The 20,742-nt window shown below is 29.0% G+C and overlaps 1 protein-coding gene and 1 long non-coding RNA gene across 6 annotated transcripts in view; one reads left to right on the top strand and one right to left on the bottom strand.

Annotated features, from left to right (window-relative positions):
- Positions 1–20,742, top strand: part of LOC127699075 (uncharacterized) — a 109,498-nt gene that overhangs the window by 31,226 nt on the left and 57,530 nt on the right. The window contains exon 2 of the long non-coding RNA XR_007981065.1: positions 10,344–10,518. This is a non-coding gene — a long non-coding RNA (uncharacterized LOC127699075). The remainder of the gene's footprint in view (positions 1–10,343; positions 10,519–20,742) is intronic.
- Positions 1,921–20,742, bottom strand: part of LOC127698882 (tetraspanin-18-like) — a 58,708-nt gene continuing 39,886 nt past the window's right edge. For all 5 annotated transcript variants that reach the window (XM_052202635.1, XM_052202602.1, XM_052202620.1 and 2 more), the window contains 6 exons: positions 16,682–16,756; positions 13,666–13,785; positions 11,043–11,139; positions 9,606–9,739; positions 7,698–7,781; positions 1,921–7,368 (listed from right to left, as the gene is read on the bottom strand). In XM_052202635.1, the coding sequence (XP_052058595.1) occupies positions 7,288–7,368; positions 7,698–7,781; positions 9,606–9,739; positions 11,043–11,139; positions 13,666–13,785; positions 16,682–16,756 (591 nt within the window). In that variant the 3' untranslated portion in view covers positions 1,921–7,287. The remainder of the gene's footprint in view (positions 7,369–7,697; positions 7,782–9,605; positions 9,740–11,042; positions 11,140–13,665; positions 13,786–16,681; positions 16,757–20,742) is intronic.

Raw genomic sequence — 20,742 nt, 5'->3', positions numbered from 1 at the left:
TCTGCTTTGACATGGAATTATCAAACTCAACAGATATGTTTGCGACTTTGGTTATATGCTACTTTTCTATATCGTCATTTTAATCCGTGTTGTCCTTATATACTTACTTAAGCACATTTTTTTTACCTAGCACAAGACATCTGTTTACTTTTATTTCATGAGAAGTTGCAGTATATAATTAAACGTAAGATACTGCTTTGTGTGCATGACACAAATTTCTGGAATATCCATCAGGTATACATGCTCTTGACAAAAATCTTGGGATGCCAGAAACATATGTTGTGGAATAAAATTCAAAGAAACTAAGTTTAGATCAATCAAAACCTGTAAATAGCAATATATAAACTGATGGAGAGGGGGATTCTTAGATTTAGTGAAATTCGTTGTAAGAATGTTGGCGGGAAAGGGGGGTGGGGGTTGTGGAAGATATAAACAAGAGTGTGCACACTGAAATATCTCACTTACTTAGCTGATTGTGATTGCATGTTATGTTGAAAATCTTCAAGAAGAAGGTCTCAATATAGATTAATCATCAAAGTCAGATTAACCCTGTCAGATGGCAATGTACACCTAACAATCATTATATACACCTAATTTAGTTGATCTATTACTTACATTGTCCATGAAATAGATACAAATTTTGACCAAAGAACCATGAACCTGATGTCAAGATCAAATGAACCCTATCAAATGGTCATGTTCACCTTGCAATGATTCTATTTACCAAATGTAGTTGTTTTATTACTCTTTATAACTTAAAATATCACATGGTAAAAAAAAATATACAGATTTTATAAGCAGTCACTAAATCGTGAAAATCAACAGATGGAAACTTCAGACCATAACGTATCTGTAAACAAGATATGAAGAACTGTAAATTCAGAAAGTATTGCGTGCATTTATTATTGCTTTTTTTTAAGAATGGACAAAAATGAGAGATTTATTATTGCGATTCAATGAAAGACAGCATACAGATATATGTATCAGATATCACAATGTGAGTTCTTATTATTGTGATACTCATCCAGTCGCATTATTCGCATTAATAAAAACCTCGCAATAATTTCTGAATTTACAGTAACCAGGTATTCTACCTTCTGAAATATAAAGCTTAAAACAAAGAGATAATGCCACTTTCAAATTAGCATCCCAATGTCTCTTATTCTGTGACATTCATTGCAGGCAAAACAAACCTACTGTAATTCAATGTATATATAAATTTAGGTATCCAATTTAAAGATAGATCATGGACGCCATGGTCTTTCATATTAAGACCTAAGGGAGACAACCAGATTTATAATTTTCTAACATTTCCTCCTACTCTGATATTAAGACATAAGAGAGACAACCAGATTTATAATTTTCTAACATTTCCTCCTACTCTGATATTAAGACATAAGAGAGACAACCAGATTTATAATTTTCTAACATTTCCTCCTAGTCTGATATTAAGACCTAAGAGAGACAATCAAATTTATACTTTTCTAACATTTCCTTCTAGGTTATGGATATAAGTGTATAAGTAGGAACCTCTGTGGTTAAGTGGTCTAAGTAGTCAAACTACTGTATCACTAGCCTGTCAGCACTGAGGTTGTGAGTTCGAAACCTGCATGTGGCAGGTGCACTTGACTCCAATCTTAATTGACTAGGATTGTCAGTTTTCCTACCAAAGGTCGATGGTTCTCTCAGGGCACTCTGGCTTCCTCCATCAATAAAAATTGACTGCCACGAAATAGCACAATAGTGATGAAAGTGATGTTAAACAACAATCAATCAATCAATCAATTTATAAGTAGAATAACAAGATACATTTGGTAAAGGTAAAGCAACAGATTATTCATAGAAAAGCAAGAACTAACTTCCTAGTCACTATGTAATTACATTGAGATCCTCAGTTGGCTAAAGATTAATGTGATATCCTTTGATAGTAAAATATTTTTATTTCATTGACAAGATAAGATAATGATTACAAAAAAGAAGTCATGAAATACACTAATCATGACACAAAAGTCAGGCAATAATCAAACTCAAAAGACATTGCTCACACAAATTATTAAAAGATTCGCATTTATTTCTGACTACAATTTATAATTAACTTTTTTAATTTTTAGAAACAAAAAAAGAAGGAAAATGTAATAATATGATTTATCTACACAAAGATAAAAATTCTGTACAATGATCTTGAATTTATACATAATGATGACATGTTTCCATTATATGAAAGGAATGTGATTTTATCTATAAAATGACTAATGATAAAATGATAATTTTGCTGCGTAGACATAAATTCGGATCAGTAAAGGTGTTCAACATTGCGATGTAATTAACATTATGCGTTTATTATGTTCAACATGAGATACAGTTTAAACTGGTTATATTTACTGATACTATATTATATAATGAATCCAATAGTCACTTTTCAAATCCCATTTACTATTCAATAGTAAAGCAAGTAAGTTTGGAAAGCATCCCTGATATCATACAATATCAATCCTTTAAATAATGAATACAAATGTAGTATTGTACTAAAAAGAATAAGATATGTTTAATCGGATATATAAATAAGTAGTGTAGAACTTCACCTTCTTTAACACCGGAAGTATCTTCAAAAACTTTTCTAGGTAATTTTTGTTCTTGTTCAGAGGGTTCCAAAATATAGAATTTAAATTCCAGGAACTAAAAAGTTATGTCTAACATATCTATACACCAAAGTTTTACTGTAATATATTCTAAAAGGTCAGGTGTTCCTACTAAATTTAGTTTTTTTTCAGAACATGCACTTTAAAATTTTGTGAAGAAATGTATACCAGCAATAATTTTTCTTTTTGATATTCTTAGTCTAATTATTTGACTTTACATAACTAATATTACATGAATATATTTTACAAATGATATCTCCTGTCTTTAAAAACCTTATTGGATTGTTTCCTCCATCTTATCCTTTCTTTAGATCATTGTATTTATAGTACAACATGAATAAAGACCTTTTTGCTGAACATATTAAGTATATTAAAATTTGCTGTTGTACCTTCATATTAATCCGTCTCAGATCAAAAAAACAATTTAAACTAACTTCACACGAAGTTGACTATTCAATTCTAAACTCACTCATTCATGTACCAAAAGAAATGATGTTTTTATCTATTGGAAAACAATATTTAGAAGAAAACAAAACAATTAACATTGATATATAGTATCTCAGAATAAAGTATGGCACTGTGATCAACACTATTATACAATCATACCATATTTTCTGCAAAAAGTGAAATAAAAATCTTGCAGAAACCTTTATAAAATCTTCAGATGTGTTGCCTTACATTAATTAGTCATTTGAGGATAACTGCAGTCCTGCACTGTAAAGTTGTATAAAAAAATCCAAATGAAGTTATGATGTCATAATAAAAAGGTGGTTGTTAAGTCTTTTTTGACAGTGCAATGATTGTACAGTATGTTAATTTTGACCAAATATTCCTAACATAAGCATATTTTTTTTTAAATCAGGTCAATCTTTTATCACCACACTGTTATAAAGTCCCAGTATATTTGAGGAAATATTTACTTCTTTCAAAGCCTTATTTTCAGATGATTAAACTAAGTTAACAATGGTGGTATGATCCTTTTTTCTATTTTCAGGGCCAAGTTAGTCCAAAAATGTATCTTCTCTTATTCAAATAGTCCCATAGAGCTGTCTTTGGGAATTATCTTTAAAATGCAGTATAATTTTAAAAAGCTTTGACTAAGTCAAATGTTTTTACTGGTTGAAAAAAATCTTCCTTTCTGATATAAACTTAAGTATCAACAAATTAAATAATAATAAATCTAAAATATATGTAACAATGAAAAATACAACAAATAAAATATAATCACTAACCGTATGTTCACAACTGTACTACACTAATCACAGTTTTCTTAATAAAATATGAAGATATTCAATCTTTAGACTAATATCGTGCAGTCAAAAAATGTAAATCTTAATAAATTTAAACAGGTTTTACTGGCATTTAAATCAATATTTAGTCCATATACTTGTAATATCCAACAGGCAAGTAAAAGAGGTAACACTGTATCACAGAAAAAAACAAACAAAATAATTAGAAATAAAATAAAATACTCAAACAAATCCAAAAGTTTTCTATTCTTTTCTTTTGTTTTTACACATATAAGTCTTAAAAACCATTTAGTTTAGGAAAAAACAACTTAATTTTTTAATATAAACATACGACCAATATTTTTTTGAGGAAGGAGACTTATTTTTTCTCATGTAAACTATTATTTTTTCACATAATAAAAACATACTACATGCGTATTATGAAAATTGTTCAACAGTTTTTATTTTGTTGAATATTTATAAATGAAATAAGAGTTATATTAACATCACGAACAATGAAATATTTGACTAGCTTTAAAACAGAATAATGCAAAACAATAAATGCAGTTTGGATATTTATATTGTATAAGATGTTTGGTATGATGAGTAGTCCTTAATGTGAACTCTGTACACGAAAACAACTATTTTTATGTCTGATGTAACATAGTTCATACAATACAATTTCGACAAACAATAATAAATATATGTCAACACGCCAAGTATCTTATTCAAAGACTCAGCAGATATTTCAATATATTTTTCATCAAATTTGGATTAATCATGGATGAGATTGTCACCAATGTCTTGATTTCAGTTGAAAGTTTAATTAGATAAATAAATACTCTTTTATTTGTACAACAATTTCAAAATTGAATAAAAATACAATCACCATATCTTCAATTTTATATATCCTCTTATAACAGAAGTTAAAATAAAACTAATTTTTAATTAATACCTTAGAAATGTTTATTTTCGAGTTTCTACTATTCAAGAAAACAAATTAACCATCAAAAACAATATTGGAGAAAAAAAAACTCAAAAAATCAACATATCGGATTGCATTGTTCAATACTAATAAAATACCACATCTAATTTAAAAAAAAAATCCAGGTGATGAAATATGCAACTAATCCAAATATGCTATGGACTACTTATCTACTAGTAAATATTAGTATTTCACAATGCAATTACTTCTAAAGTTCTAATGAAAATAATGCTGTCAGTAAATATTTACAAAAAAAGAAAATGGTCTTAACAAAATAATAAAGAATTACTGTGGATTTGTTTAATTTCGTGGGTACTAATTTTCGTGGTCTGAAGAAAAATGGTATTTTCGTGGATTTTTTTATCTCATGGTTTTGCCAAAGACTGCTTACAAGTCTATAAAATATTGGACTGTGATGAACAATTCAAATTGTGGTTCACCTGTACCCACTTCAATTGATATCCCACAAATATTATTCAATCCACAGTAATCAAACCTACACTAATATCAACCAAATAAAAACAATGATTTTCAATTTTTCTATAATACATGTACACCACAATGACTGATTTCACAACATATTGAAACAAGGAACCAGCTTGATGATATCATTTCTCTGTGACCAGTTTTTGATTCTTAATGAAAGGTGGGTCAGTCTATTCTGAAAGTTGATGTTAAAATTCAAACAAAATGATTGTAACTTTACAGATTGGTGTTTGCTGTTAAATGATTAAATGATTGCTTTATGAAATGTTTTGAGATCTACTTTAAGTCATCGTTCAAAAAATTGTATGAAACAGCACAAATAAAGATAATGTGTAGCTTACAGCTTTTCATCATATTGTATCTATAAAACCATCTACTTGGGTAAAATTGTAATATTTGTGAACCACAGATAGTTTTCAATTTCTTTATAATTGCTACTTGCTAAACAATTACTCTTTGAATTTACATTCTTCCCATATAAGTGACTAACATGTGGAATATATGAACATATGTAAAGGTAACATATGGAACACGTCACAAATATAACATATGCATCACATATACATTTATAATATAGAAAGGTGCACAGAATTCTCATACATTGAATGCTTTCCATTTATATGAAACTAAGAAACAGTGACTGGTTTCACCAAAAAATCTTACTAGAAAAAATACTCTTTTAAGTCATGAATGTTTCATTTATATCATAAGATTTTTTGTGAAAAGAGCCCCTGTTTCTCTGTAATGGTACATCTGTGATTAAACTATTCATTACATGGACAGAAAGCTATTTTTCCCCAACAGCTGTAGACAGTGTAATCATGACACTTGTCCTATTTTTTTTACATGAAAAGTTAATTTAACTCAAATTAAACAGCAATCAAAAATACCATATATGGTCATACAAAGTGTGCTACACTTTTTACTGTAACTTCTTTCCTATCAATAGTACAACTAAAAAAGTTTGCTTTAAAAATTGTACAGCATTTCTTCTGCACTGTAGCCAAAGTAAGACATATATTATTTAAAAATCTCCAAAGCTTACATGGTTTAAACCTCTGGAATGACATGGCAGCATCTGGTTTATACAACAATAGCATGTAATACACAACAAAAGTATGTCATATGTACTTGTTGTGCAAATAAGAACTTCATACGGCTAACATATACTATCAATGTCTGTGATGGCTTCACAAGTCAATTAAAAACAATTTTTTGATCAAGTATTTGGAAACAATAATATATATACTTTGGAATGTTTATTTGTGTCCTAGTTTACTCCACCACATAAATATCTTCCTGATTAAACTACTTCTGTTTTAAGCACATCACAACCAATAACAAAAAGCCTTTGTACAAAGCACTAAAGCAACAAATGGCTACAAAATGACTGTATAATGTCCTGGTGATAGATTTTCTTCACCTGTCACAGTAGCATGTAGTACTATTCAAATCAACTTGAATAATGTTAAATTATTCAAACAGTTTGTGAAAGGAATAGGTAGTCTATCTAACTCAGGTTTATTACTATGATCTATCTTCTGTTGTTGTACATGTATTTGCATATGTAGTAAGCTGCGATTAAATGCTTAGCATTAATATGTTCTTATTCAGTTTTTTTTTATATATCTATTATAAACTTTTCACATCACTACACATTTTTTTTTCTTTTCTGAGATATTAATCCCATTCTAAAATAATTAATCCACATGCGATATTAATCAATTGGCAAATAATTAATCCACTTGCATCCACTTTTAAAAAATTTTGGTGAAAATGCATCCACCAAAATGCATCATCTATTTTAATGCAAGCAACATTGTCAGTCACAGAAAAAATCATTGAAATCAACAGATTGTCCATTTGATGGTTTAAGCTTGCTATTGAGACAATACTATCATTGATGGCAGTGTTTAAGAGTGGACGGGTTTTAAATCTAAGTGGACTATTAGAAGATCTCTTCATCACATTCTCCCTCTGCCTTTTTAACCTTACAGCACATACAAAATGTAATTATAACTCCGACAATCTGAAAAATAAAAAATGGAAATTGATTATTTCAAGTTACTCTTGAGAAGCTATTTTTATTTTATTTTACTGTACAGAAATATTCTTTGATACACAGTTTCAATGCTTGCAATTATACAAATCAGAATGATAGATGTGAGGTACAGATATCAACAAAAAAGCACATTTTATATTAATGTTTTGTTTTCATGACAAAGTTGATTATATTTCTGAATTATCTCCCATTGACTGACAATAATTCCACTGAACATACTTTATAAAAATTGTCTCCCCTTGGACCATTAATGTAACTTCTGATAGTTTTTGAGAAAAATTTATAAATAAACTCACCAAAAATAAGGGAACTGCTAAAGCTACAGCTCCAAGAATTAAAGAATGTTGCTGTATATGGAGAAGCACTTTATCATAACATCCCTGAAATACAACAAGTACTATTATCAAAATATATATCAAAATATACTATATTAAAATCAAGTTTCATTTAATTCTAGACAGTGTAATGCAAGATAAACTGAGTTTACTGACATCATTCAATCCACTGCATCATTAATTTACTTATATATAATAATATGATACTGAAAGGTTTACTGTTTACATGTTCAACAAAGGTAATTTTTCAAGAAACAAATTGTTTTGACACAAACTTTTGTAATTGAAAGTTTGAATTTTGGAAGCAACAATAGCTTGATTTCATTCTAAAAAAGTATATTTGTCAATGCAAAATCGTATGTGTGGAATGGAATATGATTGATCATAAAACAAGTGAAGTATTGTTTATTACAAACAGTCATGATTGATTTTTAAATAATAAATGACTATCAATTATTTGTTTGACAAGACAGGTCATACACTGAACCTTGTCTCTTGCTAACCTATATTTATTTGTGAACAAGAAATGAGAATAAAAATTCATGAAATAAAATAAAGTATTCATTCATATGTAATTCCACACACTTAAATGACAAGGGGTGGCTTACTGCAGTGTACAATTTTTATAATTTTGAATAAACAATTCTAATTTTTTCAGAACAGTAAATGGTCAGTCCGAATTACTCCAATTATTTCAGTGGGAAATCTAGTGAATGAAAACAAAAGAAAATTCACTCTTCTTATGATAGAGTCAAGAAAGTCAATAATAAAATAATGCCGGTGACGATACTGATCAAAAGTTATTTCTAAATAATAATTGTACTTTTTAAAGAAATTATTTGTTAAACTGTGTTATTAGAAATATACATGCAAATACATGATGTTTTTATGTTCAGTATTTATCGAGATAATCATAATTGCATAAGAAGCTTGTGAAACTGAAATTTAAAAAAATGCTAATCTTTGCTGCATATTGATAAAAAAAATTGAAAAAACCATGTACATACAAAATCTAAAGATCTTTTGGGTCACCAATTTTTGGTGTGTTCAACAAAGTTCTTAGCATGTTACAATTTCCCAAAGTATACTGATTTTTTCACACCTAAGTTATCAAGCACTCTGGTCTGCTCTTGTCACATGTACTTTCAATAGAGAAATATTGTCTTTTCGTGAATATAAAAATGTAAAAGTCTGTCTGTGCAGCTTAAGAAATAAAAGATAACTATTCTTATAAAAAAGGTATCTTTCTACTATTTTTTTATACAATTTTAAGAAAAGGTTGTCTCGATTTTTGTACATGTATTTGCAGTCTTCTAGATCTATTCACATTCGAGATAAGGTCTGTTTGAATTTGCTTAGTAACTTAATTACAAAAGTGCCAATCTTTGCTGCATATCAATCGATTCCTTTAAAAATTTTTCCCTGACTTTCTCTGATCTAGCTGAATAAAATTATATACGGATAATTAGCATGTTCCAGAGAGGTATACAGCCAGCAGAAAAATAAATTGAAGTTGGTACTCCAGGAATTTATTCGCATAGCAACATTTTAAACCAATTTTACATCAAGCTTCTATAGCCTGCTGTACTCATCGTTTGCTACTTAAGGAGAGAAATGATAACATTAAATGGAAGTTTTATTTCTATTTTTACTATTTACCAGAACCTTTTCCCGTGAATCCATAACTGATAGCGTCCTTGCTAAAATGGGACAAACATTGAGAAGATTTAGTTTTCAGTGTTTACAGGGGAGGTAATATTTTGTCACTAGATTTCCCACTGATTTGGTTGCTCATATGTTATAAATGGAAAAATTAAAGCATTTGATATTTTAAAGTTCTTTTAACCGTGTGTTTGGATAGTTACTTACATCTGTATACAAATGTGGGTTTACAGGATGTCCTGGTTCATGAGGCATAGATGGAGGACCCATAAACTTTTTGCCCTGACACATTTCTAAATCAGCATTTGGTGTACAACAGCTCTCTGGTACAAATGGTACCTCTGAAAAAGAAAATCATGAAATAGAGAAATACAAAATTCTATTATTATAACTCTAACTTATCAACGGGTTTGTAGACCACCTGAGATCACCCCCCGTTTTTGGTTGGGTTCCTGTTTTACTCAGTCTATAGTTTTCTATGTTGTGTTTTGTATAATGTTGTTTGTCATTTCGTAGTTTTTTATATTTTGCCATGGTATTGTCAGTTCTTCTTTTACTTGTGAGTTTGAATGTCCCTTTGAGTATCTTTTGCCTCTCTTTTATATTTGTTGGTACAATTTTAATTGAAATTTTGCAGTATATACAAGTATTATATTTAAGTAAAAGGAGATATGTGGAATATACCACCAACACAAAAATACTACAATAAAAAAGATATCCTGAGGTTATCTTAAAGGGAACATAGTCCAGCCCTTATCATGCACACACAGTTGTATTTCGGTTTTCTAATGCAATATCTTGTATTTATATAGCCAAGGATGAAAAAAATGACATGCAGGAAGCATTTAAGTTGTATTCAAATCAATTCAAGGAAATATTCTTAATATATTTGAATAATATTCAAGGAAATGCTGTTTATAAAGAAATGATACATATCTTTTTCAGATTTCCAAAGGATTAAAATACTTATTCTTGGAGTTTATGTTTTAATATTGTGAATTTCAACAGGATAAAGTAAACAAAGAATGTGTTTTTTCATGTGTTACATAAAAAATATGGATAAAGTTTTTCAATAGAGAAGACGTGAAGAAATGCTCACAAATATCATGTTTTTAAGAAGGTAAGAACAATAATTATTACAAGCTATATACATTTCACATATATTGTAAATAGAAAAATATTAGTTGACTCAATTTACAAAAGACATTTATTTCATAGTCTTAGATCTAAAGATACCAAAAAAGTCTTTTGATCTGTTTATTTACCAATTGTGTACTATTACCTATTGTGACATTTTGACTGAGTGTGGATTTGCATGGATAGGAGGAGACGATTTCACTGTCAACACACCCTGACTGACTCTCTCTCCGTTTGGAATTCATGGAATTCCCTATGGTTTTTCATCTTAATTTGTACATTCTTACTGGATTTATGAGATTTGAACATGGGTAAAGAACTGTTGCCTCTAATATATACCGATATTCATTTATAAAATAGATGTAAGAAAGTTTTCCAAGTTAGATATGATTTGCAACAAAATATAACTTGCAACTTACTGTACAACATATTTTCATGATTTGATAGCCATTGAACCTAACAAATATTTGATCATTCATATACTAGAAAAAATGTGTATACACTTACGCTCAGTTCTACTTCTGTACCAATGACTTCCATCTCTATAAATTTCCCAGGAATTTTTTGAGTATGAAATATTTCCTGTAACTCCACAACATCCAAGCTGTAAATTTCAAAGAAAGGTAAAGTAACATTGCTTGGCAGATAAATCAAAACAGGATAGACATTTTTTAATAAATTTGGTTTACTTGGTACTTTGCACATGCAAATTAATTTTCCTCAGTATACTGGATACATAATGTAAGGAAACAATTGCTAGACAAGGAGAGTTCCTAAAAATTCAGTTTTATTAGTCCATTACTCAGTTTTTATATTACAAAAAAATTTGACAGTACTATCAAATTGAGAATGGAAATGGGGAATGTGTCAAAGAGACAACAACCCGACCATAGAACAGACAACAGCAGAAGGTCACCAACAGGTCTTCAATGCAGCGAGAAATTCCCGCACCCAGAGGCGTCCTTCAGCTGGCCCCTAAACAAATATATATACTAGTTCAGTGATAATGAACGCCATATTAAACTCCAAATTGTACACAAGAAACTAAAATTAAAAATAATACAAGACTAACAAAGGCTGATGGCTCCTGACTTGGGACAGGCGCAAAAATGCAGCGGGGTTAAACATGTTTATGAGATCTCAACCCTCCCCCTATACCTCTAGCCAATGTAGAAAAGTAAACGCAGAACAATACACACATTAAAATTCAGTTCAAGAGAAGTCCGAGTCTGATGTCAGAAGATGTAACCAAAGAAAATAAACAAAATGACAATAATACATAAATAGCAACAGACTACTAGCAGTTAACTGACATGCCAGCTCCAGACTTCAATTAAACTGAAACTAAAATTCAATAAAATATGGCTATATTAAGGTAGATGGGGTGTCTAAATTATAATCCATAGAATTTTTTAATAATTTGCCAAAATGTGGTTTATATCATGCTTTTTAAAAAAAAATAATAAAAAGAATGGGTCACGGGGCTTATTTTCACGACACAGGTTGTGCAAAATTGACAGATTTTGTATAGATTATGCATGGAAAACCCAATTTTCTGCCATAAAACGAAAACTATACCATAGAATTTTGAGATAGAATATAAGAAGATAGCTCTAATAGTATGCTTTCAGATAAGAAAAAGAAAAAATGGGGTCACGGGACCCGTTTTCTTGCTACATAATAAAATAGGTAAATTCCTTACACATTCTATTGTAAAAGTAACTTTATCTGAATTATCTGCCCTTACATTTGAGTTGCCTCCCCTTATGTGGCAAAGTTGGAAAAAATAGAATCAAACAAAAGTATTCTGTTTTTTTTGTAAAATACAACCATAAATATGATAAAATATGCCATTTTATATATTGAAATGAAAATGCTTACACATGAATTACCTACTACTCTCAAAATTTGCACCTTTTATTAAAAATCTAGACCGATTGTTTTCTGGTATTTCAAAATCCAAGATGGAGGAAGACACCCTATCTACCTTAACCTCAAAATTAAATTATCATTTGCATAATAAAAAAAGTTAATTTATGGGAATTAGACCCTGTCTGTCTTCATATAATAGACATAAAGGGATAAAAATGGTCTTCTCAATTAATGTGATATTTTAATATGGAAGATTTAATTTTCAATTAATTTTGACAAGTTTTTCTATGTGTTCTTGCCAAAGTTTCTCTGTAGAATGCAAATACTTTTTACATTTTTATTATACATTTCACAACAAGAGACAAGGGCACTTTATATTCAGTTCAAATTTTGTATGTTTGTTTCTTTAGATCCATTTGGATTTTGTTTGTTTGCAGTTTTTAAGAAGTTCTGAGTTATCCCTTAGGTTTTCTTTACAAAATATTGTTGAGGAATTTAAAGTAGAAAACAGACAGAGATGTGAAATTTTTGCATTTAATTCATCACATAAACATGGTAGGAAGTTTGAACAATTTTTGAAGCTTTTAATAAAACACCAATAATCTATAAAGAACATAGCTGCTTTATCACATTTTACTTTCTTTGATTTGCACATAAAATTTAAAAAAACATTCATAAACAAAACACATGGATGTTTCCTATGAAATTTGATGCCAAGGCAATAACTTATTCCAATTAGTAAACGGTATATATATGTGAAGGACAAATCACTTTGTTGTTAATGGGAAAATTTATCCATTATTAACAGGAGTTATGAATCAATAAGTTTATATATGGGTATTTATAATTGATATCTGTTTAATAACCTCGTATGATGTCATTCATATAAGTTACAATGAATCACTCATTAGATGTTTCAGAATAAATACCTAATGATACAATATGGTCAGTCATTGTATTACTAACAAAATTCAAAATCAAAGTACAGACAACAAAAACCTTCTGATTTTTAAATCATGATCAAGATTAATTAAAAAAAAAACATATGGTGCATGGTATTTTTTGTCATTTGGTCTCTGGTGGAGAGTTGTTTCATTGGCAATCATATTACCACATCTTATTTTTATAAGGTGTTCAATCAAGATATAAATATATACAGAATTAGTAACATAAAAGATCATGGGGCAAAGTTTTGAGGAGTAAATAATAGATGTAACATGCTTTGTTCATAAAATTTATATTAATTTGTTATTATTACCTTTCTCTGCATGGAATCCCAAGCGTCAGTAATCAGCCTGTTTGTGGAGTTGGATCTCACATCATTTCCATATTGTAATCGGATTGATCTGATCATTTTTTGTGACATGTCATCTCTTAACTGAAAATATACATCACAGATATTCAGTTTTGAAAGAAGAAAACTAATACAAGATTTTGTATCACACCCTATTACCAGCTATTGGTATGGCAGATGCAATAGGTAACAAAGATCAAAATCGGCTGTTCACTATTGAAGAATCCACTGTATTGCAATGGCAATTGGAAACCCAGACCAAAATCTGGTGTAAACTTAGCAAAAACAATTGTCTTTAATAGCAATGAGACACACAGATCCTTTGTACTGATAGACAATAGTAGGTTCTGCGTATGAAACCCAGAATTTGATGATCTAGTGATCACAGATACCCCCTACACTTACATTAATCATTAAAGTATGGCTTATCAAAACCCAGGTCAACTTGCATTGCTATGTCCATGACATTGTGAAAACTGGAAAGTAATGGAAACTCTTTAGGCCAGAAATTTCTTTTAAATCCTAGATTCCTATCCTTCCCCACCTCAATTTTTTTATTTAGATTATTAGCCATTTTAGTTTATTTTAGAAGTTTTTACAAATTATGGCCCACCACAGTTTTTCAAAAAAGTTGGATTAAAATCTAGGAATATTTTTAATTAACAAATTTCAAAGTTCATGACATTGGCTTAAAATTTTAAAAAGAGTTATTCTAGTCAAACATTAATCTCCATCTCAAAGAATAAGTGAAAAAACAGATAGACTAAAATTAGGACCCCTATCCAACCTCAACTCTGTCCAGCAAGGGTATAACAAAAGTGATAACAATTTAAATAACCAAATGTCTATCTTTTCTATGTCTATTTTTGATTTGCTGATATTTTTTGGTTGTGCCCTTTTTGACATCTCCTCATCTCACTTTATTCATAATATAAATATTTCAGGCATTACTGTAAATCCAGAAATCATTGCCAGCATTTATTATTGCCATTGTTGGACAACTGGCAAAAATGTGAGTTTCTTTTTTGCAATTTGAGGAAATGCTGTATACAAATATTGTTTTATTTTTGAGACATCTGTCCACATTGCAATTTTATTAAAATAAAAATATTGCAAAAATTTATGAAATTACAGTATATCAAACTGTTCATAGGTGCATTAAAAATAAGTGAAATGCTTGTTCATTCCTGACATATCATTAACAAGATGAACTTACTTTTAAACCAAACCGTTTGTTAATAGGATGTTTGTTTACAGTATCACGAACTCAAAATAACATCATATAGTCTTAAAATAACAAATATCTTAGAATCAAAACATATGTTACAATTTCCGTGCGAATCATCTGTATTTGAGTCTGTACAACAATTGAGATACTTTAACAAGATTAACCAGGGATATCTTTAGAGATCAGATTAGGTATACATGTAAGAAGCAGTTTGAGAACTTTAGAACCAAATTCACTGGTCATTTCATGACATCTCTGGTACATATTAGTTTGCTCATATGCAAATAAGCACAGAAAAAATACCATCATAAATATTTTCTTATAGTCCATTTTTTTTTTATTCAATTAGTTCAGTTTCAAATGATTTTGTATTGAATACATTTTTCATCAATAAAACTTGCTACCATTAATATATCAACTGGCTGATTGATTTTTTTAAAGTTAAATGGCAGTTTACAACATTCAGATCTATATTGATTTCAACATAATTAGACACTTCCACAAATAAAATGTTTAACATTTTTTATTTTTCATCATTAAAAATAAATTTTTCATCTGGTTTAAGTTAAGTAAAATATACTCTCTTGGTTATAGCAGAGAATGTATACTATAATTCAATGTTACAGTTAATTACATCAGATATACATATAATCTAGTCAGTCAAGTTTCATCTGAACATTCATTATATACCATAATACAATTACTTGCTCACATGGTAACTTTCTACTTTCTAAAGAATACTTAACCTGCATTTCTGTTTGATATTATGTAAGAGAATATAATGTAATTTGGTAGTTTCTTTGTCATCTTTGATTGGTTTGAGTTCACTCAGCCTTTTGTTATTTGTAATTTTTATAATGTTTTGTCATAATCATAGGGATTCCTTTCTGTTTTGCTTTACTAGTAATATATCTAACCTCCTCAAAAGTTTAATACAGCTTTTGACAAATTCATCCAACACATTCATGCAGCATGACATTATCATAATTAATTAACATACACGGTTCAATTTTTGCAAAAGCATACAATACATAATAGCACACAAATTAAGATTTATTTTGTATATGTTTGTTTTGCTTAGATTTAACATTTCAGTATTCAAAAAAATTGGGTTTTATATGTGGGTTGTTTCAGCCTAGTTCACATGAATATGTTTTTTTGTCATTTTAAGTTTGTGTTTGATTGAATACTTGCTTGGATCAATAACTTGCATCTGACATTAAAGATGTCAACATCACCTATTTATAGAACGTCATGTTAAGTACTTGTTAATGACATTGTTTTTCAGTACTTATTGATAAAACTATAATCAGAAATTACTTGAACAGTATACAAAATTAAAGCAATCATTATAATTTTATGTACACATATATCAATATTTGTTATGTGGACTTGTGTGTTTAAGGTATTTTATTTATATACTGTAAGAGCAATTTCACTCTTGGTTGCTTTTTATTGTTTCTTTTACTTGAGGAAAGTAACTTAAATTTCTGGGGCTCTTTCCAAAAAAAAATCTTTTGACAATAATTGAAGTTCTGAAAATGTTCAATACTAAAAAGTATTTTTTGTGGTCAGGTTTTTTGAGAAGAGTCACTGGTTTCAAACTTGACAGTGATAGAAATGAATGAAAATTTTTTCATTGGGTATTATTTCATGGTTACAATCAACAATGAAATCCAAGAATAATAATAATATTAAGACAGCATCAATTTGTCATTGTACTTTCTAATGTAATCCAACTCTGATGCTTACCGTTGCTTTGAATGTAAATGCAAGAACTCCACCAACACAAAGAGCACACAAAACTAATAGTAAAACTACTCCATACTGTAAATAGAAATACAGAACCATTAGTACATTAAAGTTTTCTGAACACAAAATACTAATTTCCTGTCAACATAAACAAGATATATGTTAAAATATAATTGAGTTAATAGAAATGTCTATTTTTGTGAGGCGAAAAAAAGAAACGGAAAAGAGGAGAATGAAACAATAAATTTACATTTCAATCAGTCAAACATACAGGAATATTCTTGTTTGCCAATTTGTATAAAATCTCTTAATAAAGTTTCTGAATGGATGAAAGTTTAGAGGAGATCCCTAAAACATTTTAAACCAATAAATAAATTGATATCAGTAATGGATTGTTAGATCTGTTTAACATATATTTGCACTATATGAACCAAAGTTCACTATTGTTTCACAGTAACTGATATACAAAATTCAAATAAGTAATTTAAATGTTTGTTTGATAACTTGTGTTGTTTGATTGCTGTATCATTGACATATATCTATCTAACAGTACTTTTGGTAAGCTAAGAATTATTGGAAATGCTATCTCAATTACAGTGTCTCTATGTTTATATTTGGTTTATTCTGGTGTTTTTTTTCAGGACTATTACTTTCTCCACTCTTTTCCATTTAATTCTTATACAAAGCTTTGACAGCCTACCATCCTTCAATTTCCTAGCACCCCTTCATTAAGATGTTCCAATATAGGAATATGAAGTAAGATTATGTAGTAGAGGGTAATAAATTAATTGATTGTTTGTTGCTTGCCAAATGTCCAGTGTAGTAAGATTGAATAACAGGGACTGTAGTACATGTATTTGAAATTGATTATGTAATACACATTTTAGTAAGAATCGTGCTTAAACTCTTTATTGTAGAGGATTGAATTTTATTTTCATTCTTGCATGAAAACAGGCAGATGATGTTCTTAAATTGACAGCTAACAACTAACTCATAAACTGTATTGTTATCCATAATGTACCATGTTTGATAATCAGACCACAGAGATGTTAAAAATAATAAATCCAAGGCTATTTAGTACACATGGACATTTATTTTTCTGGGAAAAACCTATTACATTGTATATCATTTCAATTTTCCCTGAAGATTGTGTTTTCCAATAGCTTTGATTTTTATTACATAGGCAATGATTGTTCAAATATTGTTTGTACATATTTATGTCTATCAATAAAAGGAATGATTTCCTGATTTATACCATCTAAGTATGAAGGAATTGGAATCAAAATGTCTGGAGTACAGCCACGTTATTATTTATGTCAGGTTCACTATATTATAGAGTTTATAACATGTAAGGATGAAGGATTGTGAATCAAAATGTCTGCAGTACAGCAATGGTATCATATTTATGCCAGGTTCACAATATTATAGAGTTTATAACATGTAAGGATGAAGGATTGTGAATCAAAATGTCTGCAGTACAGCAATGGTATCATATTTATGCCAGGTTCACAATATTATAGAGTTTATAACATGTAAGGATGAAGGATTGTGAATCAAAATGTCTGCAGTACAGCAATGGTATCATATTTATGCCAGGTTCACAATATTATAGAGTTTATAACATGTAAGGATGAAGGATTGTGAATCAAAATGTCTGCAGTACAGCCATGATATTATTTTTATGTCAGGTTCACTATATTATAGAGTTTATAACATGCAAGCATGAAAGATTATGAATTAAAATGTCTGCAGCACAGCCATGGTATCATATTAATGTCAGGCTCACCATATTCTATAGAGTGAATCTCATGTGTACATGTTCTCTTTATTAGATTAAAAACAAAGTTGACAATCGATAAATCCTCAGCATTAATGCTCTCAACTCTGTATTGATAATTCTACACTGATTTGATTGTTGATATCTCATTTAAAAACAACATTATAGAAAATCTTAAAGATTAAATGGAAGGATTAATGATTTTTTTATGTACAAAAATAGCAAATATTAGAAACGATTAGGTGTGTCATTTATTATGAGCATTAATTATTAAAATGATCAATCAGTCTGGATGTTATACCTGATTATTAGTTGGACTAAGCCTTTTTTAATTGGGTAAAAAAAGGTAATCAGAAATTAGTATAACAAGAATGACAGTGTGATTCATAACAACATAATAAACAACTGTGCCAGGAGTGCATGATATGCTTGTCTCCAGCAATTTTTATCAAAAGTACTGTAAAGTATTTAAAAAAATCAGGAGAAAATCATTTAAAAAAATATATCTGGTAAACAACTTTTTTTAATTTGGAAAAGTAAGAAGTCAATTCTCAAGGCATACTTGAGTAAGTGTGTGGCTTGTGTGAAAAATTGCTTATTGCAGGAACTCTAGAGCCACAAGAAAGAAAATTATCAAAAGGTATACAGATCTCATAGTTATCTTAAATTTTTTTGGTAAAGTTTGAAGTAAATCACAAATAGCAAAATGAGAAAGGTGTGAAATGTGCTTTTTTTTCTAAGATGAAAAGTCCCACAACTTTTGAGCAACAAAAGTGAAAATCAACAATTAGAAATCAAAGCCTCACACTTACATTCTGAATAATTTGTTAATTTGAAGTAAATCTCTGTAGAAATACATGAGTTTGTACAGGACATGTTTAATATGCAGGTTGGATGGACAGACAGACAGAGAGACATCAGTAAAAAAAATGTATTTCATAATATGTCCATCTTTTACAGATATAAAAATATAAGCTTGTAAATCAAATAAAATGCTGAAAATATAAAAAGTAAGTAGTTATAGTAGTTTTTTGTTTTGATATGAAATTCTCCGAAACATTTACTGATAAAAAGTTACACAATAATTTTGTCCTGATTTGACCACAAGGAAAATAAAATTCTATATTAGGATTTCAGATAATCTATTCACAGAGGGTGCTAACATATAGGACTTGTGATTTAATGAAGTTAACCATTTGTTGTATTGAACCATTGGTTAGATTAAATGAAAATAGAAATACATTGTATTTTAACTGACTGTACATGTAATTGTAATAAGTTTAATTAAGTTTTAATTAACACATCTCCCACAATGCAAAGTCCTGTCTAACTGAAAAATCACTAGCAGGCCTCACTTAATTGCTTTGCTTACTGAGTCATATTATATTTTACTTCTTCCATTTTTGATTTTTCATGGATAGGACCATAAATTTTGATTATTAAATAATCAACTAAAAACTATAAATTGTTCACAAGGTGTGTTTTTTATATGTTTACCTAGATGTTACTTTTATATTGAGATAGTTACACACTTCACTGAAATTACTGAATACACCCTTTTTACATTTCCATTTAGACCAAATGTAGAGATGTTTTAAGTATACTGTAGTAAATATGATCTTCTGACAAATTCACAAATGTTGGAAGGTGTGGGTTGAATTTCACTTTTTTTTATTGACTGTAAATCTGATTATACTATTTGTAATACTATAAGGCAAATCCAATGTTTAAAATAGATGATCTCATAAATATTTTAAATAACTTATATTCCAACAGCTAGTATCCTTAGTTAATAAATGTGTCAATGCACTAAATCCTTCAATTATGTGCATCTAAAATATACAGTCAAAGGTGTTTATACAGTCAAAGGTGTTACGAATTTAGATGAACTGGCAAAATTCCACTATGTCTGTAGAATATGCCTTCAGCACAGACCATAAATATTTCTTACCATTATAATCATTTAAAACCTAGTTGACTTTTTACAATTCCAATACACTTTGCTTTCGTATTGGATTATTTTGTTTTTAATATGATTAATAAAAGAACTTTTGGTGCATAATTGGACTGAAATAAGATTTGTTACAATCAGCCCTCGAACTGGTTTTAATAATCCCTTTTTAGTATATAAAACAATTAAGTAAAACATTTATTTCTAAACCTCCTGCAGGTAACCTCAGACTAAACAATACACAATTGTTAATGTTATTAATGAGAATATTATAAAGTCAAAAGCTAACAGCTAAGGAAAAAATCTATAACATTTACTTATTTTCACCCCAGT

This window comes from Mytilus californianus, unplaced genomic scaffold (assembly GCF_021869535.1).
Source record: "Mytilus californianus isolate M0D057914Y unplaced genomic scaffold, xbMytCali1.0.p SCAF_1, whole genome shotgun sequence".
Lineage (NCBI taxonomy): Eukaryota > Metazoa > Mollusca > Bivalvia > Mytilida > Mytilidae > Mytilus > Mytilus californianus.
The sequence above is the reverse complement of the archived record's forward strand: the minus strand, read 5'-3'. Positions and strand labels throughout refer to the sequence as shown.